Source organism: Chaetomium strumarium (assembly GCF_033439665.1).
Source record: "Chaetomium strumarium strain CBS 333.67 chromosome Unknown B0T15scaffold_1, whole genome shotgun sequence".
Classification (NCBI taxonomy): Eukaryota; Fungi; Ascomycota; class Sordariomycetes; order Sordariales; family Chaetomiaceae; genus Chaetomium; species Chaetomium strumarium.
The window spans coordinates 7,085,603-7,108,753 of NW_026944429.1; the positions used below are offsets into that span (position 1 = coordinate 7,085,603).

At 54.9% G+C, this 23,151-nt stretch overlaps 7 protein-coding genes across 7 annotated transcripts; 2 read left to right on the forward strand and 5 right to left on the reverse strand.

The window, feature by feature from the left end:
• Positions 1-173: 173 nt before the first annotated feature.
• B0T15DRAFT_386935 (uncharacterized protein) lies at positions 174-2,297 on the reverse strand (the record flags this gene model as incomplete). Its single annotated transcript, XM_062864356.1, has 3 exons — positions 174-1,037; positions 1,107-1,672; positions 1,754-2,297. The coding sequence occupies 3 exons, from the start codon at positions 2,295-2,297 to the stop codon at positions 174-176; spliced, it is 1,974 nt and encodes a 657-aa protein (XP_062727340.1).
• A 259-nt stretch (positions 2,298-2,556) lies between these two features.
• On the forward strand, positions 2,557-4,157 carry B0T15DRAFT_79781 (uncharacterized protein). Its single transcript, XM_062871328.1, has 4 exons — positions 2,557-2,873; positions 2,926-3,025; positions 3,096-3,263; positions 3,358-4,157. Exons 1-4 carry the CDS (start codon positions 2,855-2,857, stop codon positions 4,130-4,132), a joined length of 1,062 nt encoding a protein of 353 aa, XP_062727341.1. The 5' UTR covers positions 2,557-2,854; the 3' UTR covers positions 4,133-4,157.
• A 291-nt stretch (positions 4,158-4,448) lies between these two features.
• On the reverse strand, positions 4,449-6,618 carry B0T15DRAFT_79786 (uncharacterized protein). Its single transcript, XM_062871329.1, has 3 exons — positions 6,465-6,618; positions 5,571-6,239; positions 4,449-5,408 (listed from the first exon to the last, which is right to left on the reverse strand). The coding sequence occupies exons 1-3, from the start codon at positions 6,525-6,527 to the stop codon at positions 4,548-4,550; spliced, it is 1,593 nt and encodes a 530-aa protein (XP_062727342.1). The 5' UTR covers positions 6,528-6,618; the 3' UTR covers positions 4,449-4,547.
• Positions 6,619-7,347: 729 nt separating this feature from the next.
• B0T15DRAFT_427897 (uncharacterized protein) lies at positions 7,348-8,583 on the forward strand (the record flags this gene model as incomplete). Its single annotated transcript, XM_062865675.1, has 3 exons — positions 7,348-7,890; positions 7,964-8,272; positions 8,368-8,583. The coding sequence occupies 3 exons, from the start codon at positions 7,348-7,350 to the stop codon at positions 8,581-8,583; spliced, it is 1,068 nt and encodes a 355-aa protein (XP_062727343.1).
• A 3,245-nt stretch (positions 8,584-11,828) lies between these two features.
• B0T15DRAFT_521865 (putative cytochrome P450) lies at positions 11,829-14,011 on the reverse strand. The gene is made up of 4 exons (XM_062868582.1): positions 13,739-14,011; positions 13,188-13,670; positions 12,304-13,106; positions 11,829-12,205 (listed from the first exon to the last, which is right to left on the reverse strand). Exons 1-4 carry the CDS (start codon positions 13,766-13,768, stop codon positions 12,046-12,048), a joined length of 1,476 nt encoding a protein of 491 aa, XP_062727344.1. The 5' UTR covers positions 13,769-14,011; the 3' UTR covers positions 11,829-12,045.
• A 416-nt stretch (positions 14,012-14,427) lies between these two features.
• B0T15DRAFT_427903 (fungal-specific transcription factor domain-containing protein) lies at positions 14,428-16,406 on the reverse strand. The gene is made up of 4 exons (XM_062865676.1): positions 16,078-16,406; positions 15,672-15,991; positions 15,473-15,603; positions 14,428-15,400 (listed from the first exon to the last, which is right to left on the reverse strand). Exons 1-4 carry the CDS (start codon positions 16,361-16,363, stop codon positions 14,584-14,586), a joined length of 1,554 nt encoding a protein of 517 aa, XP_062727345.1. The 5' UTR covers positions 16,364-16,406; the 3' UTR covers positions 14,428-14,583.
• Positions 16,407-16,437: 31 nt separating this feature from the next.
• B0T15DRAFT_521869 (uncharacterized protein) lies at positions 16,438-18,513 on the reverse strand. The gene is made up of 7 exons (XM_062868583.1): positions 18,235-18,513; positions 17,991-18,145; positions 17,731-17,927; positions 17,559-17,666; positions 17,270-17,479; positions 17,116-17,212; positions 16,438-16,981 (listed from the first exon to the last, which is right to left on the reverse strand). The coding sequence occupies exons 1-7, from the start codon at positions 18,436-18,438 to the stop codon at positions 16,660-16,662; spliced, it is 1,293 nt and encodes a 430-aa protein (XP_062727346.1). The 5' UTR covers positions 18,439-18,513; the 3' UTR covers positions 16,438-16,659.
• Positions 18,514-23,151: the final 4,638 nt, after the last annotated feature.

Here is a 23,151-nt window from a genome sequence, read left to right on the forward strand (position 1 = left end):
GGAGACTGGCAGACAAGTCCAGTCCTGAACGAGGCTTTATCGCGAAAGTGGAGAGGACAATAGCTTTCGCACAAGCTCGGAAGTCCCCCTCGAGGCAACTGCCCACGCCCTGTGTCAACGCTTAGTGTCGTCCCGGGAGTTCCTCTCGTAGCCGAACATTCCCGGACCTAACTTCAGGTGAAGTCGTAAACCATCAAGCTCTCTCTCGTGCCTTTCCGCTCTTTGAGCACAATGACCATCTCGTCATCAAAGCCAACCCAGTTCCTCCGCTCATCCCAATCATCATCATCATCATCATCATCACCACCACCACCAACAGTACTGCCAGTACTGCCAGGCGACTGTGTCCAGGGCCGGATCTCGACACTGCGCCCCCCAACACCGGACGACCGCCCCCCCTCGAGCTCCCACACGCGCATCTCCTCGCCGCGGGTGCTCACGCTGACCGCTTTGCCGCGGGCCGTGATCTCGGCGTCGCTGATGCCCGACGTGTGGCCCCACAGCCGGATGCCGTCCGAGAGGGAGAGCGACGAGGCGTTGGACGTGCACATGTGCAGGACGAGCGTGTTGTCGGGCAGCGTGGCCAGCAGGTAAGGGTGCGTGTAGCAGAGCGTGGTCGGCCCCGGCTCGGGTTCGGGTTCGGTTGATGGGCCAGCCTCAGGCGCTGAGGATGAGGAGGAGGAGGAGGAAGTGGCGAGTCTGTTCCGGCGCCGGGGCGTTGCCGGTGATGTGGGCGGTGGCGGGGAGCGGGGGGAGCTGCCGGACTCGACAGGTGTGGTGTACGCTATTCGAGTCGCGGCGATCTCAGGGGTCGCTGTTGTGCTGTCTGTGGCTTGGCGGATATGTAAGTCCTGAATGCCAATAGACCATCCGCGCCGGGTGGAAATGGTGTAGGCCACAGATGCGATGGCCGTCTTCCCGGCTCTGCGGATCGACAGGGCCAGCGGCGGCCGCGACGTGCGAGAATCCAGCGATGTCAGGAGATACGGCGAGGGGAGCTTTGCTGTTTCTTCACGCGAATTTGAGAGGCGTGGCGTCTCCGAGCGAGAGCGGTCGTAGCCTAGGTTGTCTTCCAAACTGCCGAAGATGCTTCCGATAGCTGGGACCTGTCTTCGGCCTTCTTCATCTGGCTCCTTCTGACCCGTCTCCTTGGCGCTCGGAACGTCAAAGGTGTAGAGGGAAACCAGAACGGCCTGGGTGGCAGTCAGCAGGTAAGGGTATGAGAAAGCCATGGCAATCAGCTCGCCGTTGCTGGACTTCTCGTGCCGGTACCGCTGCTCCAGCCGCTTCTTGTTAGTAAACAACCTCCAGACCCCGAAGCTGCCGTCCTCAAAGCCCAACGCGACGTCTAGCGCTTCCCTCTCAAGCTCTGTCTCGTCCACGGCGATGCAGCTCGGTGCCGCGGCCGACTCTTGATCTCCAACAACAGTAATCTGCGCAAGCAGACTCCTACTCTTGAGATCCCACGCCCGCAGGCCCTTTATCCGGTCAGCCGTCACCGCAATGCCCTCGGCCACCTTGACGAGCATCTTCCCAGCCCCGTCGCCTGCCTCCTCACCACCACTAAGTTTCAACTCTTCCACCGCGCACTTGCCCCTGGCCCAATTGTGCCGGATCTTGTACTGCCGCTTCCAGTTAACCGAGTGCGTCTCCTCCTCCTCCTTCACCTCCCCTCTCGTTCTGAGTATCATCAACCCCTCCCTCCCCTCCCCCATCATCCGCCTCCTCTTCCCTCCCACATCCACAAGCCCACCCCGTCTTCCATCCGCCCATAACGTCCGCCTGCCAGAATAATGCAACTTATGCCCCCCATTACTACTACTACTACTAGTATTATTATTCCCAATACTAGCACCGTCCCGAAACCCAGGGATGCGCATCGCCCGCGGGAGGACAAAGCGCGCGTAGTACAGCGCCTTCCACAGCTGGGAGTCGGCCGACAGGCGATAGAAGCGGCGCGACACGGGGCTCACGGCCAGCAGCTGGTGGAGCGGGAGGAACGAGAGGATGCGCAGGAGGAGCTCGTCCGAGAGCGGGGAGAGGAAGTCGACGCCCCGCGGGGAGGGGATGTTCGGGTTTTGTCGCGAGTTTTGTCTCTGATGAACTTGGGTGGTGGTGGTGGTGGTGGTAGTTTCTACTCGGCGTCGTTTTGCGGGCAGTGTCGGTAACGCTATCGTCGGGGTCGGGTTAGATGCTTCCTGTTGTGAGTAGGAGGGGGTCTCGTCGCCGCCTTGGCCACCATCGTCGGAGGTGGTGGCAGGTTCGAACTCGGCCCGACGTCGCTTTGCGCCGGCCATTGTGATACGTAGTTTCCGTCGATCTTTATTTCATAACGGGGCTCTGCCTGCATCCTCCTCCCCAAGTTCGCGCGGTCGGAGTTGGGCTCGTTTTCTGTCTTGTTGCTGAATACCGTTGCGTGAAAAGAGGCTTCTCCCTGGCCTGCGTTCTCGGCGGTTGAGGGACCTGTGGGCCGGTGGGGCCGGACCGGGGGTTACGCTAACGTGGATCGATCGGATTCTTCGCTTTGTGCCCGTCTTGGCATTTCTATTATCCTATTCGGGTAAGGCGTGCTCTGGTGTAAGCGGCGTCTTCATCTTCCTTCGATGGACGAGACAGGAGACGACGCGTTACAGGAGGTTGTTTGGTGTCTCCATTCTCCCTGAGCGAGTCTTTAAGTTGGGGGGCCAGCTTCCTTTCCTCCGTGTTCGTTCTCTCTTCATCTCGAACCCAGAGTCTAAGAGATATCGAAGACCGGGGAAGAAAAAGCAGCGCTGGAAACAAGCGCTTGACACATATTGTGTCGTCCATCTTCTACCTGTCTTGAGAAACGCTTAGCAAACACTCCTTCCTCAAGATGGCAGCCGGAGAGCCCAGTAAGAGCATCCACCCCCACTTCAGACACCGTCGTTGACAGCCCGCATCTAGTTCGGTTGAGCCTGTACATCTATGCCCCGAACAAAGGGGCACCCATCTTCTTCGCCATTGCGTACTTCATCTCTGCGGTCTTCCATATCTGGCAGTGCTAGTAAGTGGTGTGCTTCCATCTCCAACTTCTAACCTGACCAGGTCCACTCACACAATACCACCACTGGCAGTCGCTACAAAGCATGGCGGTTGATCGGACTACATCCGGTTTGCGCCTTGTTGTTTACCGTCGGCTACGCACTGCGAGAATATGGAGCATACAACTACCTGTTCTCCACTACCACCAAGGTGCCCCTGAGCATCTTCATCGTCAGTCAGATCTTCATCTACATTTGCCCGTAAGTGAGACCGAATCCCCCCATGTGTGACACAAACATGCCTATCATCCGCTTAAACAAACCACTGACCCCTGTCCCCCGTACATATATACAGCCCCCTTCTCGAACTGGCCAACTACCACGTCCTGGGCCGGGTATTCTACTACGTGCCCTACTGCTCCCCTCTCCCTCCAAACCGCGTCCTCTCCACCTTCGGCGGGCTCATGATGCTGGTCGAAGTGCTCAACTCGCTCGGCGTCTCGCTAGCCGCCAACACGTCCGGCAAAGCATCCACACAAAAGATCGGCAGCAGCCTAACCATCGCGGCGGTCTCCATCCAGCTGCTCGTGATCCTCATGTTCTTCAGCCTGGCCGCCGTCTTCCACCACCGCTGCGCCAACAAGGCCCAAATCCGCGCCGCGAACGTCTACACCCTCCTGACCACACTATACCTATCCATGGCCCTGATCCTCGTGCGGTGCATCTACCGCCTGGCCGAGCACACGGTCGGCCCGCACAAGATCGAGATCAACAACCTCGAGGCCCTGCGGCAGCTCAGCCCCCTGCTGCGGTACGAGGTGTTCTTCTACGTGTTCGAGGCCAGCCTGATGCTGGTCAACTCGCTGCTGTGGAACGTGTGGCACCCGGGCCGGCTCGTGGCGAGCGACAACCGCGTGTACCTGGCCCGGGACGGCACCGAGGCCTATCGGGACGAGGACGAGGACAAGCGGCCGCTGTTTGCCAAGACGGCGAATATGTTCACGTTTGGCCTGCTGTTTCGCCGCAAGGGTTCGGCGGAGCGGTTCCACCAGCTTGATGAGTACTCCTCGGTTGCTGGGGGGAGTCGCGGGGAGGATGGTGGTGAGAGCGGTGCTGGGCCGCTTAAGTAAGCTAGTGATCGGTGGCGTGAAGTAGGTGGGAGAAGGTTTGATGGTTGAATTAAGTCTGTTGCTCCTGTGGCACTTTGGCAGGCGGGGATAGGCAATGTCCCGTGCGAAGAGACAAGCTAAGACAGGTCCGTGGTTTGGTTTTGGGATAACTTGGTTTTAATGGGATAGAGGGATAGAGGGATGGAGGGATGGAAAGATGATGAAGGTTGTAATACATCGGTCAAGCTGTTGACCCTACCTCAGGTATTCAATAGTTCCGTTGTTCTTGGCTCGCTTCTCATCAAGAACTTCATGCATCCGTCGGCCTTCCAGTCCTGGCTCATCAAAGCCTGACCGCTCGACTGCGAGTCTCCAGTGGACGCGTGCTCCATTCTAGGGAGTTAAGTTTCGGGACAGCCCGGCCAGAAGTTTGGTGTCATGGAATCGTGCAATTGCTTCGGCCACCTCTCCTCGCCTCCTGCTCCCTCAAGCTCGCCAAGAACCTTTCCGCAATCATATCCTTCCCAGCTCTCCGATACGCCCCGAAAATCATGGTCTTCACGTCCTCATCACCTCCCCCGAAATCCCTATGATACGACATGACAACCGCCGTGGGGAAGTAGGTCAGCTGCGCGCCAAAGATGCCCGACGACGGATGCAGCATGACGTTCACCGCCTCGGCGATGCGCCGGAAGTAGACGCGCGGATCCATGTGCGGCGGAAGCCGAGCGATTTCTTCGGGCGCTGCTGCCGAGAGGAGGTCGCGGAGGGTGCTGTACGTGACGATGCAGGCGATCCAGTAGATGCACATGACGTGCGCCGCCGCAAGCACGTCTATGGAGAAAGGTGCATCCGCCGACAGGACGTCTGGTTCCCGGTGATTATGAACTGTGCTGAGCCAGACCGCCAGCTCGGACTCCAGCCGCCAGCACCTCTGGATGAGCTCTCGGCGCAGAGCATCGCGCGACTGGGGGTCGTCTTGTGTCTTGAGGGCGTCATAGTCTTCCCTGAGGCCGGTTGTCTCGATGAGGATGTCGATTATGAGATCTTTCGGCGTCTTGGGGATCGTTTGCCAGGGGATGGTCATCCAGCCGGGGTCACTCATGGGCGCCCTCTTCCTCATCTGCAGGAAACAGCTTGCCAGATGAAGCCTCCCGTCAACCCAGAACTGATGCATGTACCCCGAGGCGTAGTCTTGAGGAGGCCGACTCATGATGAGGGCGAGCTCCCCCTCGATATGCTTGCACCAGCTTTCCGCCTGGGCTGGCAAATCTAAAGCATTGTGGCCGCAATGAACCTGGCATGGCGCAAAGTTAGCCGATGGCCCCTTTGATTTTAGAAACTTTACGATCCGGTAAGAAAAGGAGGGGGAAATAGATACGATGAGACGTGTGGGAGGCCAAGAAAGAAGGAACGGAATGGGTGTTTTGGGGATGGGGGACAAAGGAAATATACTCACCTCATACATACTGAACAGCCTCGCAGCAACAACAAGCGTCGTGTGGTCCGCCCTTCCTCGTTCCGGGTCTCGATCCGCCAGCGCCCCTGCCATCCTTCTCAGAGACGCGGTATAATACCGCAACCCTTCCTCCCTCTCCCTCTCCCTCCCCGACGCCTGTCCCTCCGTCGCCAGACACACCGCAAGCATGACCTTCCGAATCACGGGCGAGGAAGCGTACAGCCTCGGCAGCGCGACCATCCAGCCGCCGTTCGTGTAAGGCGCCGCGCGCGACGGGAAGTCCCGGGCCTCGGGGAGGTAACGCTGCCAGAACCCGCCAAGGTAGCGTTCCTCGTGCGCGGTGCGGGCAAGGGCTTCTGTGACGCCGGAATCGGGGATCCGGAGAATAGCTTCGGCTGCTGCAAATCGACGCTGCTGCAGGGCGAGGTCCTCCGACTCCCCCTCACGCTGAACGCCGGCATGCTGCCTTTCGAATTTGGACCCCTGGGCATCGCCTCCATGAATGGTATCGTGTGCTTGCTCATTGTCGGCCTCGGGAGGGTATTCGTTGACACGGTACTGCTTCACCTTCGCCGACGTCGCATTCACGAAGATGGTTTCCCGGCCGTAGCCATCGCACGTTAGGCCCTTGGCGAGACATTGGCTACAGGAAGGGCGCTGCCTGTCACACTATTCGCTCGAACAACCGATGTTTAGACAGGTACTGGTATGGGACACGCAAGCGGGAGTGGCAGACCAAAAAAACAAAAACGAAAACAAAAAAAAAGAAAAAGGGAAATAAAGAAAAAGGGAAATAAAGAAAAAGGAAAAAAAAAAGAAAAAGGAAAAAAGAAAAAGGAAAAAAAGAAAAAGGAAAAAAAAGAAAAGGAAAAAAAAGCAAAAGGTAAAACTTACATTCCCTTTCTTCCTCCTCCTGCACGTCCCGCAGCTTTTCGACCGTCCCGGAACACCAACCATCCCACTTGCTAGCGTCCAAGAAAATAAGCGAAAGAGAATGCAAAAGTGGTGGCGTGAATTGCTCCCAGAAGGGGAATCGAGAGGGGACTTATTATGTCTTACATCATGCGACAGATTCGTAATAAGCACAGCGGTCTGTTCAAAGTTACGTCTGCCCTGTGGAGTCTGGTCTCCGCTTCAGCTTCAGCCTTTAAAGGATGAGGCTCGGGTGCATACACAGGGTATTCGGGCTGGTCGGGTTACGTTAACTTCCATGCGCACGTGCGGTGTATGTAACCTGGGGTTCTCTTGTTCGTCCCGATTGGGAAGGATTCTGCGCCGCCCAATCGGCACTAGCATCCTTCCCCATTGCTCGGGTCTATCAGCTACGACAAGCCGTGGGTCTCGGCCGAGCCCAGAATCCTTCCTCGGGCCCGGGTATGTATATGTGGACGCTGTGATACTAACCCTCGTTTCACTTCCCCTTCGTGAACACACGAGGGTGATGGCGGACCACGACCACGTAACGTCGGGCCAAGCCAAGGCGACGTGTACAGCGGCGTCAATTCAAGCCTGTTGAGGAAGTAGGAATCGCATTCGCTTCTGTTGTTTGGCAAGGATGGCAAGTAACAACTGAATGTATTGTACTATGAGGCAGTGGTCGTTGCGATGCAAGAACTTCATGACGTATCTATCATCTTATATAAGAAGACCCAGAGGACACGCAGATTCCCCTCAAATTCTTGCCTCTCTTCTTCATCAGCCTCCATCCTCTTACCCCTGAAAAACACCAACAACACCCAATCCCCTACCGTGACCCTCATAGCACTCCTCGCGCACAATGGTGAAGCCAACCCGCCGGCCAGCCAACGCTTTCGTGGCCGCGGTCCGCAAGATCTACAACCCGATCGGCTTCTCCAAGGGCTACAACTTCGTGCTCTTCTTCATCTTCGCCGGCGCCCTGATGGGCTTCACGCTCGCCCGGTTTCAGTACCTCGACTACTACGGCGTCTTCTGCGGCGACACGGCCCTCGGCGAATGCTACTTCTACACTCGCGGCATAGCCGAGTACGGCCTGCTGATCCACCTGGCGACCATCCTGCCCGCGAGCTTCCTGGTCGTGTTCCAGTTCGTGCCCGCAATCCGACACAAGTTCATCCTCGTCCACAGGGTGAACGGCTATGTCATCCTGGTGCTGTCGCTCGTCAGCACGGTCGGGGCCTTCATGATCGCCCGCAACGCCTTCGGCGGCGGGCTCGAAACCCAGCTCGCCGTCGGTCTTCTCGGCATCATGTTTGTCGTGTGCCTAACCCTGGGATACATCAACATCAAGCGACTCCAGCTGGAACAGCACCGAGCCTGGATGCTCAGAGGGTGGTTCTACGTACGTTGTCATCCATCCCTTTTCCACCCTCTAATCTTTCTAGTACTAATAATTACCCCTTTACTTGTCCCAGGCCTCCTCGATCATCACCCTCCGCATTATCCTGATCCTCATGGCCATGGTCATCAGCAGCGGCTGGACGGGCGAGTACTTTGCCGTCCGTCAGTGCGCGCAGGTCAACTACACCCTCGGGGAGAGCGCCACGCGGGCAGGGTATCCCGATTGCGAGGCCTTCTATTCGGGCGAGGACCCGTACAAGCAGGCCATGGTCAAAGCGACCATGAACGGGGACACCATGACGGCTGGCGCGGCAATGGGTCTTTCGTTCGGCCCGTCGATATGGCTCGCATTTGTTCTTCATGCGGTTGGCATCGAGGTCTACGTGCGTTCAAGTTTCCATGCCTCCCCCCTCCCCCCACCCCCCTGAAACTCTCAAGCGGTTGTGTTTTGCTAACGGTGAAGCCCTTTTTTTTTTAGCTCCGTCTTACACCCTTCGAGCACGACAGGCTCCGGAACGTGTCATACCAGCGACAGATCGAAGCCGGCATGAGGAACCCGGGCATGGCCGGGCTGACTGCCGACCGACTGGGCGACGCAGTACCCTGGAAGCCGACGATTAATTCTGCCCAGGATGCAGTTCCACTCGAGTCCCAACAATCTATCAGCGAGGGAGACGAGACGTCTAAGCAGTAGGCGAGTGCCCTTCCGGGAATAGCTGTGTCCTGAGGCCACCGCCTGGGCACATTTACTCTCTTCCAATATCACCAAATGCTGGCTGTGGAAACGTAGAGGGATCTTTTCGTTATTTGTATAGAAATAGGGATTGGGGTGTTCTGGTTGCGCAGCCAAGAGTTGAGAATAGAAGTACTAGATACCTACAAATAGCGAATGGGGTAACTGGGTGGCTGGGTTGTCACGTTGAAATGTCCCTCCTATGTCCCGATCTCCTATCTTCCCATCTTCCCACCAGCCTCCGGAGAGCCCGAGGGGCGAAATGATGGGCGCAACGCAAAATCCTTTGACAAGACATGCGTTGCAGAAAGGAAGAAAATAGCCCAGAATAACCCATTTTCCCATCTTCCTGTCTTCCTGTCTTTCCATCTTTCCCATCTTTCCCATCTTCCCTCTTCTAGGTGTTTTCCATGTTCCATTTTTTCGTTCGCGCCATCTGGGCGTCTACAAGTCCCATCCGCCCTTGAAGGATTTCAATTCTGGTGAAGGACCGTTTCGACTTACCAACCAAAAGGATCGGTCGGACCAAGCTCCCGAAAAGGTCGAGAGTCACTGCTAGTTCGTTCGTGCCGCAACCCATCCTGAGCGCCGTGTAGACCCTTGGTTCCCCGATACTTAGTGCATTGCAGGAGAGCTGGCGCATCTGGCAAGCAAGCTCTAAACACCTAAACAACTCGACAGCCACCACCATACACCACACCAGAGCTCACCTTGCCAATTTTAGAGTTGACCGACAGGTAAGATGGCTGCCAACCAGGCTGATCAAAGTCTTCCTACTCTGATCAGGAACATCGTCCTCAGCTGTGGTGATGTTTTAGGGTCTCGCGTCTCTCAAATGGAATTCGGCCTCCAAACCGCTCAGGTTAGACATAAACATAACTAAAACACAAGGAGTATATCGTGGGGGCTCTGATCCAAGTCTTGGGAACTCAATGTATATAGTGCCTTTTGTGAAGTCTAGCCTTGGTAATGGTGATGCTGACCCTGTGGTGGGTCCTATCGATGACCCGTAACACTCCCCCCTTCTTAACAAAAAATTCGATGTCCTCGACGATTCACATGTCCGATTTAATCCTCATCGTCGTTTGAGCTCTCCTCTGTAGTACTTCCCAATTCCTCCCTGACGCTCTCGAACTAGAAACTGATATCCATTTCCTCCTTAGCTTCCTCGCGGTCGTCCGATTTTTCATGATCCTTGTCCGACACCTCACCCATGGTCTTGCCCGGTGTTTTCACTGCCACCGAATCCTTCATCTCTCGGTACGTCTTGGCCGTGATGTCGTCGATCTGTTTCTCGCGATGGTTTCTCATCAGTTCGTGAAGCCGCTCCGTCAGGACGTGGAGCTCGTCCAGGAGCGATCCGAAGGCCTCTGTGCCATGCCCGAATTCTTCTGTGTCATGCCGATTCTCAGGCTGTCTTCCAGCCTTGTGATCCTTTCTCTACTCTCTGCACGTTCCTTTACAAGGATTAGATGCCTTTCCTCGGCTAGAACCAACCGCCTGCCGAACTGGATTCGTTCCTCATCTAGTCGCTGAATCTATTCCTCCAAACGCCGGATTTTGTTTGCCATCCTGTGCAGTGTTCGATCGGCGTCCGACTCCTTTCTCTTTTTGTCCGACGTTGTTGGCTGGTTCGGCTTCGGGGCCACTGACGGGTGCTGAACTGGTGTCGATTGGGACGGTGCTGGTTATGGCGTTGCTGGCTGTGACGGCGGTGGTTATGCGGATGAGGAGGATTGTGCCACCGATGACTGGGCTGGATTCGGAATATGGTGAAGTGTTTCAGGGGCTCCTGATCAGGTGTCCGATCTTTTTGTTCTCGAGGTAGCGAACCTTGCGGGACTTATGCTGGCGCAACTCGTTCACAATAGAAAATCTCTGTCGACGAGCAACCAGCTGCTGTGCACCTAGTGAGAGTAAACTTATGCATAGCGCGTATATGATCATCGAGTGAGATCTTAGTGTTGTACCGCTTGCCATAGGTAACACAAACGTGCGGGTGATCAGGACGATACTGGCACTTTTCCAGGTGCGCGTCGAGTTTCATCCAGGAACTCCTGGCCGGTTTTCCACGGCCACTCCGAGTCATCCTTCAGGTTGGCGTGCCCAGCAAGTCAGTGACAAGCTGCGCATTGGTGTCGGGAGGTTCGACTCTTGGGTGGGGTTCACAGGCTCTTTTGGTGAGGACACAATTGGTTCGTCGTTGCTTCTTCCATGTCTCGGCGTTGGCATGTGAAATGGACTCATCGACGGGCCGCCTAGGGTTCGGACAATTAAGTCCCTACACAGCTCGAAGAATAGAGGCGAGGTGCCAAACTCGGTATACTAAAAAGCGTACTCGAGCGAGCTGATGCAGATTCGCATGATACGTGGGTTTAGCGTATGCATCTGACGGTCCACTGCGGTGCCGTTGACAGCCAGCTCGGCGTGGGACGACTTAGGACGGCGCGCCACGAAGGAGGCTGCCGTGTCCTCAGCGTCGTTGAATCGAGCATGGAAGGTCCGTAGAGGGATGTTAGGCGTCTTTGTACTGATCCACATCCCCGGGAGGGTTGATCAACCAAACGATGGAACCGGTTAAGCGGATGGCCGCAACGACTCGGGAGTCTGTGGCCGACCTGCCAGTTCCGAGTCCTTCTGGGTCTTAACCCGGGCAGTTAGGACTTGTGACTCACAGCCCTGGCCGGGCAGGCAGCAATGTCCGGACCACCTCATAGAGGAAGGAGGTGGCCATATAACGGGAAGGTGCGACTCTACGTGGCCAGCTGCGGTGCTTGCGCCGACCTGACGAGCAACAACATCCGCGGATAAGGGCCTTCCACTTGATTAGGTACCTAGGTACCTAAGGGACTCGCACCTTCTTGGATGTCGTAATGGGTACAAGGACTAGTATTGGTAACGGGGAAAGCCAGATGAGCCGCAATCTTTCGTATTGATGCCGGTCCGTCCATGCTCTCAGACTCACAGCACGCTTTGTTTTGTACCAGAGAGTTAGCAGTGAATGTATGACTGGTCAGAGAATACTGCTCGATGAATGGTCTTATAATCCAAATGGTCTCGATTGATGTAACCTGAACAATCAGGGCGGTCATTGATAAAATCAATGGACCCCGATTGCCAGTTGCAACCGGAGTGTGGTCAGTAGCCTTATATTTTACCAGTCATATCCATCAGGTAAGACATGATCTGCTTAGAGCATAATGTTTGACTTTGCCTAGGTATTCATTCTTCAAGAAAAAGGCGCCAACTATCCACATAACTAATCCCTTAGCTCATCTACCTATCTTGATGTACATATTTCCGTTGAACGGTGTTTCTGCTGATCGCGCTCCGTCTCTGCCGTATTCTGATTGAACCTAACTTCCAAGTACCAATATGAGAAGAGAGAAAAACAGAAAAAGAAAGGAAAAAGAACCTGAAAAATCATGCTCCCCCCGCCGGACGCAAGTGAACCATGAGCGGCTTCTTCAGCCAAGCGGCAAAGATCTTCTGCTTCTCCCAACCCACCATATCCGGTGCCAGCTCCAGGTCAAACTCGAGCAGAAGATGAGTCAAGATCAAGCGCATCTCAATGTATGCGAGACTAAAGCATGGATAAGGAACACTCATTAGTAACTAGCCATGTCAAGTCGGAGAGCGAGAACCATGTTGTCAATAGTAGGAGTAGTAGTAATCACTCACTTCCTGCCAATACAATTACGCGGCCCAACCATAAACGGCTGCAGCGCGTCCCTCTTGTCTCCGGCGTACGTCGAATCTTCGTCGTAGTCGTCAAGGAACCGCTCCGGAACGAACTCGTCCGGGTTGACAAAGTTGTCCGGCGAACGGAAGCAGGCATAGTTCGGGATCCCGACCTTGGTGTTCCCGGGAATGTGTTGCCCGCAGATGGTGGCCCCCTGCGGCGGCAGCACGCGGGGGTTGTTGCTGACCGAGGGCGGATACAGACGCATGGTTTCGTCGAGGACGGCGAGCAGGTACCTGAGCTCGTTGACCCGCGACAGCGAGATCTCGCCCTGGTGGCGGAAGGCGGAGCGGATCTCCCGGACCAGTCGGTCGTAGACGCGCGGGTGCCGGAGCACGTAGTACACGACGCCGGACAGCGCGGTCGCGGTGGTCTCGCTCCCGGCAAAGACCAGGATGGGCGCGTTGCTCTCCAGGTCGGCGAAGTCGATGGCGCCCTGTTCCTCGGCCTTGAGCATGTGCGTCATGAAGTCCGTGTATTCCGGCCGTCTGTCCTTTCGCCGCAGGAGTCGCTCTTTGGTTAGTTGGCGAGAGGTGTAGTACTCGTGCATGACGCCTTTCGGGACAAGCCAGAGAAGCGACCTGACGGAGCCGGGAGACACTAGCCGGCCCAGCATCCGTGTCCAGTTGGCGAACGGGGCCATGCTATAGACCATACTGACCCAAGGGTGGTACTTCGAGCTAGAGATGCAGTTGAATGATTCGGCAAAGGCTAGGTGGCCAATCATGTCAAACGCTGTGAACTGTAGATGGAAGTGTCAGTGAGGTTGTGGTGAGCTTAGCCTCAGGGCAACGATGGTATGCACATTTAGAGTGCTACTTACGTTGAACCATTTCGACAGGTCGACCGGTTCCGAACACTTCGTCCGCAACGCCTCAACAAGTGAGATGGCATAGCCGCTCAGAACATGCTCCTGCTCCCGCAGGGCCTTGTCGGAGAAGGCATTGGAAAGGAGCCTCCTCAGCCGGGAATGATGGTCGCGGGGCGCGCCAACGATGTGGGGGTGTGCCGGATCGTCCTGGAAGTAGTGCGACGGATCCTTGGGGTACTCTGGCTCACCATGTGCCCGATGGCCGTAGATGTCTTTCCAGGCTTGCGGGCCGATGAAGGACAGCTCATCCGGTGCGATGCGGACGACGGGGCCATACTTCAGGTGAAGGTCATGGAGGGCGAAGGTATGATCACCCTTTGCAGAGTGATATAGATACCACACGATGCTGCCGCGCGTATACCACGGTCCCGGGTAAGACCGCAAGGGGTGGAAGAATAGGTTGTAAAAGATGCGGCAAGCGACGAGGAGCGGAAGCTGGTGGGTGTCAACGTGTTAGCGTGTGCGTTAAAAGGGGTACGTTTGGTACGAGAGGTGTTGTTTACCGCGAGAACTGCAATCAGCAGACGCTCCATCTTAGTATAGAAAAGACGTGGTTACCAGTAATGGTCAGAAGTCAGTTCCACGAGAAGCCATTGAGAATAGAGAAGGCATAGTCCAACTCCCGGCTGGCCACCCCTTATATCCTAATGCCTCCGCATCACTCGTCATGTTGATCGCATCATACAATAGGACATTACCCCCCGCCATCGGAAGCTGTAAGAACCGTGCACAAAGTGCAACAATTCGGAAAATGCACGAGCATCGGGACGGGCAACTCAGTCGATCGACTCAACTCCGTAGAGCGAGCCATCCAATCGTAGGCCAATGGCAGCCAGTGTGGAGATTGAGTGCTTACAGGGACGGGCCGGATGCACTTGTGTAACCGCCCTCCAACTGCCCTGGCCATCCAGCGTGTGGTAGCAGTGCAGCATATAGCGCGGGTGTTGAAGCAAGTCAACGCTTTTCAGGTGAGACAGAAGTCTGACGTGTGGCAAGGACAATCTTCTAATGCCGCCGCTAATGCCGCCGCTAATGCCGCCGCTGATGCCGCCTCTAAAAGGGGGGTAGACACGGGCCGTGACTCCCGTGAGACTGATAAGGTCGTGTATGTGGTGCTGGGAGGCAAAGTTGATACGCAGGACTTTTTACACGTGGAATGGGCGGCTGGATTGTGTGGCGACGGGTTGATATCATCGGCACTTCCATTTGTCACACTCTCGTACAGGATCGCTCTATTGCCATAGGGAATTACAAGAGGCCGTGATGCATCGATAGTTCAATGCACGGTCCAATAACGGGAGTTGACCATACATCACCCTCTTCCTGATCCCTTTGTCCCTCAACACCGTCACGACGTCTCATACAACGGACTAGTATCCACCGCAATCTGCGCGGTAAACACATACGGCCTGTCGAAGCACCCATCCCACCCAGTCTCCGCCGACCGCCAGAATGCCTCCAGCACCTTCTTCGCCGTGAGGGGGACGCTCGAGCCGATAAAGCAGCTCAGGTCCCCCAGCCCCTCCCTCACAAACCCCCTCACCCCATCCTCCTCTTCTTCCCTTTTCTTATCTTGAAGAGGGTACAGCCCAGCCCCGGCAGAGACCCCAAGCAGCACCAGAGGCCAGATCAGAAACCGCTTGCTCCGCCTCGACTGTAGGCCAGCAGTGAGGTATACCCTGAGATCTCGCGCGTGTCGCAAGGCGGTGAAGGGCGTTCTCCAGTCTAAATCGACCAGGCCCTGAAGTGAGAGGATGCAGTAAAGCACTACAGCGGCGCGGTAGGCCTGGCCGATGAGCAGCCAGTCTTGTTGTGCGGAGGGGTTGGTGTTGGAGGGGGCTTTGGACGTGGCCCAGAGATCGGGAGAGAAGGAGTCTATCCGGGCGAGGATTGCTGATGCTGACACGGAGAAGTCATGATCATACAGAGAGACATCAGGATCATTGAGCTGTAAGTGTTGGGCTGGTTGAGAGTGGGTGGAAGCAAAGGCCTGCTTCCGGAGGTGGGAGATGCGGACCAGCTCGGCAACAAGCGGGAGCGGACACAGCTGGAAGGGAGATGGCGCGGCGTGGTACTGGTCGAGAAGGAGCGGCAGGGCGGAGAGGTGGGCTTCCGTCATGGAGAGGTTGGAGGCGGGCGAGGTTGTGTTGCCGAAGACTGCGACGCTGTGCAGTTTTGTCAGTATGAAAGGTAGTGTAAGTGTAAAGTTGACCGATAGAAGGTGTGATAGTACATACGACCAAAAAGACAGCAGCAGCGGGTAGAGGCTTCTCACCCCGGCCACGGCGGAAAAGCCGCCTCGCAGCATGATCAGTCGGTAGGCGCCGTCGAGATGGCATCGCCAGTTGAGCGAGGTGCCGTTCTGGATCTGTAATGGCAAGACCTGACTTAGCATCATCCGTACAAGCTGAGTCAAACGGATCCTAGGCAGCTTACATCGGTAAGTAGAAGCGTCATGACCCCGGCAACGATCATATCGCCGGTACGCGCATCTTCCCGCCCGATATGCTCGTTGAGAGAGCGGACGGCAAGGCCCCAGTACCGGTAGAACCTCTCGGTCAGGGTCCTGGAATACGGCCCATCCCCCAAACGATTAATCCGATGGCTTAGGGTCATGCAGAGCATGCCGAACCGTAAATAGTCGGGTGCCGCGGCGCCGTGGCGGAGACGTGCGGTTGACAGCGGGTACACGTGAGGGTTGTAGCCGCCTGCGAGTTCATGTAATGGCGCCAGATCGGTGTATATGCATGAGTTGACTGGCATAATCTGTTAGTCACCCAGTCTGTTGTTTGCCTCGTTTGATGCTTCCGCTTGAAGAGAGGGTCAAGTAGAAGCTACTTGCAGTACTCGGCGGCCTGAGGGAGGACGCGGGCCTCATGGGTGATATCGAATATTGAAAGATCATCAAAGGGCAAAGTCAGGGTAGGTGACACTCCTTTGCGCCTTGGGCGAGTCCGAGCTACGACCTTCCCAGGCGAGAGCCACTTGATGCGCGTCGGTTTTACGTGGCTGTATCCCGGACACGCGATGCCGGATGCAGAACACCTTCTGCATGCTGGCTCAGTAAAATCGCAGACCAAGCACCTCCGCCGGCACTCCCAGCAGTGGCGTTTTCCCTGCCCAGCCATGTGGTGATTGATGAAAGAAAACAGGCGTCTAAGTCTTCGAATCTCTGGTCTTTGAGGGATTCGTAAGCTCAGGCAGTGCATGAAATGCCAAGTCGGAGATACCGCATTAACAAACAATCAACAACAGGGTTAGGGTCAAATAACACCACGAACACAAACGAGGTACAACTTAATGCAGCGCGGACCGATAATGGCCAATGCTATACTACCTAAGGGAGCCATGATCAGAATGGGTGTGCAAAGATACCTCGAGGTGCCGCAATTCAAAGGCGGCTACAGAGTGCATCAAATGTGTCTCAACACTCACAGCCCTGATCCTTCTGATACAGTTTCCCAGGGAAGGCACCCTCGGCCGCCAGAGTGGCATAGTAGAGCTTCGTCTCTGCCAAGATCACCATCCGGCCCTTGCCAGCGAACTGGAAGTTGGCCGACGTGCCGCCAAGGTAAATTTTGCCCAGCAGCTTGCCTGACGGGTTGTAGACCTGCACACCGTCGCCGCATCCGACGTAGAGGTTCCCTTTGGTATCAACGTGCATGCCATCGGGCACTACTGGCGTCACATATGCAAATGTCTTGCGGTTGTCCAGGGTGCCGTCATCGTTGACGTCGTAACGGTAGCTGTCAGCGTGTGAGTGAGCGTCAAGTATCAAACCGGGAAGCGGATAGAATGGCTGGACGGAAAAAGAAAGAATAAGGAATGGAAGAAATGAAAAGAAAATCAAAATAAACAGAAAAGAGCGGTAATGACTTACATGGTTGCGGGACGCGTGAAGTCGTTGCCATAGAAGACGTGTGTCATTCCCGAGTCGGCGACATAGACATGCGAGCCGGTAGGCGAGAAGACGATACCTGACAGGGCTAAGTATCATGTCTCACCTTCCAGAATCATTTTGCTTCTTCACTCACCGTTCGGTGAATCGAATCCATCTGCCGCCACCGTGACCGCTCCCGTGGCCTCATTGAAGCGCCAGACCTGCTTTGGCAGCCCTGGCTCAGGCCGAAACCACTGAAAATACCCGTATGTCGGATCCGTGAAGTAGATCTCGCCATTCCGGGGATTAATGGATACGTCGTTAAGCGAGTTGAACTGGCGGCCAAAGAAGTTGTCCAGTATCACTGTATTGAGATGTAAGTTGTCCTGGACGGGGTCGGATGGAAGGATGGATGGTGCCGAGTGTGCTGAGGAACTGCTCACCTGTGGTGTTGTAGGGAGATTCCGGGTTCATAAGATACATGGCCGGAGCGATGTGATCGCCCTGGCCCTCTCCGAGGAACAGAATTTGACCTCTGTAGTTGGTTCCGCCTGTCGCTTTCTGTTAGCGTCTAGGGGAAGCCATGTAGAACACGGCATCCCGCCTTATACGGACCATTCGGGTTCATGACCATCGGGTCAGAATTTACAACTTCCACCTCAATCGACCCGCTTGCATTCATCTTGCTGGTAATGTCTGTGGTGATAGCGGACAGAGATATTTTCTGAATGATAGCCGACTTGGCGAGGCCAGTCCCAGCGGCTGGCGAGCCTGCATTTTGCACGAAGAACATCTCATCTTTCGCCGGATACCTCGGGGACAAGTCAGCAAGTTCTGCCTAGCAGTAATCTCCTCCCATGATTGCAGCAGCTTACCACACGGGTGCTTCATGGAATATCGGATCTTCTGTTGTGTGGTTGAGCAGGGTCAAGGTCGGATTGTCGCCTATGATGTCCAAGAAGCCTTCGTCGTAAATGTGAAAGGGCCGGGCCACGAGCGATGCTTCAGTTGTTTCCGGAGGGACAAATTGCTAGGCAAAGGATAGTGTTAGGCATAGTGTCACCTACGAACACGAGGCGGGATCTTTGAGGCAACCATCAGCAACAAATTCCGACATACCGTAAACCCATCGTGGTGGTGCGGTGGAGCAACCGTGTAAAACACATTGAAGCTCCGTTGGTCGATTATCTGGGCCTGAGATGGGATGGTATCCTCTTTGGGGAGAGCCGTGACCCCTAAGCCCGACGCCGGCCAACCCGGGTTGCTTGTCGAGAGCAACTGCACGAGTACCGCCCCAACAAGAGGCGAACGTAGGAAGGCCATCCTAGTGAAGTCAGGCACGCCAGTGTTAGGGTGTTGGAGAGTTGAGAAGAGACCATGAAAGATGCTATGACGGCGCTGCGGGGAAACGTACCTCATTTGATATCCTTTTGCCGCGGTAACCTGTAGACAATACAACCGTAGTCCTTGATGCCTGTCGGGATCACAGCGGTCACTGATTGGCCCGGCTCTTGGTAACGGATGCTATTTTATGTCGTGCAGCCTGCAAGCAACCCGACAACCCCGAGACAGCTCACAGCTCACTGTCTATCACAACCTGGAATTGTTCTGCTCACGCCAAGCCGCCGTTAGCAGCTGGGCTTGCACTTGTGCTATTTTCAGGATCGACATACCGAGGAGAACGACAGCGTCTTGTCCTGGATTTAACACTTGTGGTGAACAGCAGGAAAATGACTGGTGATGGCAAAGGAACTCAACGTTTATTATGCCTTGAGTAAAGGTTATGTGTGGTGCTCCATCATCTGTCGATGTGGTCAACCTGGAAACAGACAATGGCTCTCGTGGTGCGACAGCCACAGTGGAATTTCCTCTGTCTTCATGTACCTAGGTACTAGGTAGACAACAGGGGAAGGAGCTCCTGGGTGTTTAGGCCAACCATAGTCGATCCTGAGGGATCCGTGCCTACCTATCCTTGCCTTGCTCACATCAAATTATTCGTGGGCAACAGATTGAATCCCACCGACCTCTTCACATTGTTTCACCTGCTCCAAGCATCACAGAGCAAACGACATCGTTGCCTGCAAGGGCCTAGAGGCTAGGGTTCCCCTACTACCCATATATTACCATGCAACACCATGACTTCTAGCACCACAGCCTTAACACCCCCTCGTACCGGGTATGCCCATTCCTACGGATAGTTCCCTCCTGAGTCAAGATTGATAGCACCCTCAAACCCATCTCGGATCCATGTCCGGTGCTCCGCCACAAACTTCCATCCCGCCTTCAACTACCTAGGTAGAGATTCATCTCTTCCAGTCTACCTTCAGCTCCAACTATCATTAACAATCATCAACACTCGACATAGGACCACCCCTTCGTGAAGAGAAGAGAAAGTTTTTTGGTCCTAATCGATTCTCCTCTTAGGAGCAGTTCGACTCCCCTCGTGGAAGCGTCAAGGACTGTATTTGGCGCACTGCTTACTACTAGCTTTGCGCAGGGAGGGAGCGACACCATCTCACCTCCTGGATAGCCTGACCTTCTCAATCAATCCGGTTTCGCGGATCATATGAGTAAGCACATCAATGTTACTGTACCCTCCTGGGCTCTCACTAATCGTTCGCCAAGCCGAGTCTCAGTTGCTCCTCCATCCCTTTACCGGCTTCGTGGCTTTTCATTAATCGTTCGCCAAGCCAAGTCACCGGAAAAGGGGTTCGCTCCTGCACCCCTTCACCGGCTCAGCGGTTTCTCACCTGGCGGATCAACTCTTCCAATACACTTCGCTGCTCTCTCCTCGGGGGTCCGCGTCACACTTACTGTGAGTGCGCTAAAAGAGAAAAACCACAAAACCAGCGGCGATGCCGTCAGCACCGCCACCATCCACCGTGGCGGCGACCGTGACCACGAGAATGACCATCCATCAACACTAGCCCCCCAAGCCGTCTCTCCGCAGCTTTGCTCGACAAGAGGCTTCGCTCACCCTTGCCGCCAATGACTCGACGCAGCACAGGGGAAGCGCCACAAACCGAAGATGCTTGTACCGATAGAACAAGCAGGCGTTGCATCGCTGAGGCTCGCCAAGCCCATGGAATTGGGAATTTCCATAGAATCGGGAATCCTCGGAGAATGCGGTTGTCGGTACCAGGTGATATATTCAGCGGGGGGCTATGTGAAGCACACTGCATTGCGGCTTTCAAGACGATGCCGAAGACTCCTAAGTATCTTGCTGGTGGTCCATGTATCCGCTGTCATCGCCATCGGGATACATACGAACATAGTCGTTTTTACGGATCTGGACCTACCTCAATGTGTCCGTCATGTGCAGTTGCTATATCGGACAGAGAGAGGAACGGATGGCCGAACGATACTGAAGAACATGCTCGACAACGTGGTGGGTGTGCTCACTGTGGAGCTGAGAAGTGGTGGTGGAGCACAACAACAACAACAACATCGCCGGCTTAAATTGGCCGCAGACTTGATAGGGCTGTCGAATAAGTTGCCGAAGCCAGTAGCAAGTATAAGACTGCTTAAGGCACCATACTCCGTTCAGCCCGTAGCGTTGGAAATCAACGGGGCTCTTGCCGCTAAGAAACAGAAGGTGGTAGAAGAGGAGGAACCACCTGATGGCGCGAGGATATATGTACATGAATGGCCTTGCAGCTTCCCGTCGCCAGCGTGGACTACAGGGTTCTGTTCTGAATATCGGTGCAGGTCAGAGGCATGGAGAGTGCACTGTGTATCGTATCTTGTTATATAGAGGACGAAGATAGGGGGGTAACCATGTACGTATAAGGAGTGGATGACTACATAGTATATGTGAGTGCGCACAGAAGTAATGGTGAGTACAATATATATATAGCATATTCTGCTTTGTACATTACAGCAGCAGACAATTTTGAGCTTAGTACGCACCGAGCTTAGACGAGAATTCTATAACAGCCTCAAATAATCACAAAAGGAAATTAAGGACGCTCGAAATTAGATATAGATAGGAACAAGGACGACATGAAAAGCAAACAGCCTAAGGAACTCCCTAATAGTCCATCTAATGCCCCAGAGTGCCCACTAATATCCCAACACCTTTAGTACTACCAAACAACACCCTCCATATCAACGCTATACCTTTTCCTTCAACATCAACACCCCATGTTTTCCTCCCACCCCAACCATCATAAATGTCACTATGTGCCGTAGCGTGTATTCCGCAAGGGGTGGCGGTAGTCATACCCGTCGGGGGTGCGACTCTGTATCCGGTTGTCGTCCCAGACCTGCCTAGCGATGCGCCCCTGCCCACGAAGGGGAAAGGCGGGATTCAATGATCCGTTTCGCTACTGCCGCGGAACATCTTGTGCTTTGCTAACACGAGGTCGGCCTTTCGCACCGGGTCAAGCCAATTATCAGACACCTCCCGGTCGGTATTATCCTAGACGAACTACCCGTCTTCCTAAGCTCGTAGGAAGTCGTTCATTGCGACGGATAATGGATTGCTGCTGGACTCTAACGATACTGTAACTAACGTTGACTTGCTAGGATATAGACGGATGGGTGTTAAGACGAAACCGGGACTTAAGAGCCACGAGGGTGATTGTAAGAGGAGGTATAGTGGCCGGCTAAGGGGGTTAGTATAAACAAACCTAATATAGTAGCGGTGGTATAACGAGGAATAGAGAACGATGATGTATAAGAGTCGGAAGAATAGAAAACCGTCATCGGTATAAGGGCGTGAGTAGAAAGCTAAAGGTGGCGAGAAAAAAGCGCACGATAGGGAGGCTCTAGAAGATGAAGCTAGGAGCTTAGTTACCGTGGTGAATAACGTGAAAAACAGCAGATTTTAGACCGCCTTCGCGGAAGAAAGAAGTATCCAGCTGTGTGATCGGTCGGTCTCGAATCGTCCCCGCAACGGAATATGATATGACCACCAACCAGTGCGCAGCCGCTGTCGCCGAGGTGACTATCAGGCACCCCCCCTTCGCCATGTGTCCCGTATGCCAACTCAATGAACTCGACACCTTGGGCATTCCGCCATTGCCGTCGTTATCGGGACCCGACGCCAACCTATATATATGTCCTTGTTGTCATTCTGCTTGTCGATGGCACGCTGCTGGTGGCTTGCGTAATCCGGGGAGGCTGGGTATAAAGACATTAGAATGTGAATGGCGTTCTTTGAAGGAAAAAGAAAATAAGGATAGCGGCACTCGAAGACAGTCCCTCCTTTCGCAGAGAACACAGCCTGTTTTGCTTTGCTTCACTTTAATGAACCGATCTGAGCCGGTGGTCTCGATAACAAGACCTTTTGCCTCGGTCTCCATTTCGTTCGGTACGATGGTGTGCGCTTTCGAAATAGGCTTGTCCATACCCAAGGGCAGCGTCATGCGCGATGGGGGCGGCTTCCGCCAGAGGATCTGGCGGTGTTAGAATGCCCGCTCACCCCTTCGCGACTCTGGCAGCAGCATGGGAGTGAGCACCGGCCGAGCTGAACGAGCTGCGTTTGGTTTGGTCTTCAGCGGTGGGCTCTGGATGGATTGGGTAATTCTGCCGCAGCGATGACATTGTGTCCAAAGAGACGAGATGTCTTCCGGCGGATCGTTGTGGTAAGCGGATCGTTTCGCGATTTGGTTGTTGGTATCGGCGTTGTCGTCCCCGGCGGGGCTCGCCTTCCGTTTGTTGTTCATGGCGCAGACCTGGGACCTGCACCGGCCCTTGGTCTGAGATCCTGGTCAAGTATAGGTGCTCATTGACACTCGAAAACGAGTGAGAGGTATGCGACAGGACTGCTCTGGGAGGGCGTAGACGTCAAAGTCATCCATCAGGTGTGGATGGGGGGGGGGGTGACCAGTGCGGCGGGATAGGCACGATCGTGTGCTTCCATAGTGGCCATTGTATTGCCTCATGAACGTGGCGATGTCGTGCTAGCTGCGGCAGTGCGAGTCATGCGACAGGGCTGCTCTGAGCCTTGAGGGCTTTGAGTAGAGACGGCAACCTGTGCATGCTGGCTGACGGGTGGGAAGAGGCTTGAAACGGTTAGCTGGAAATGACGGC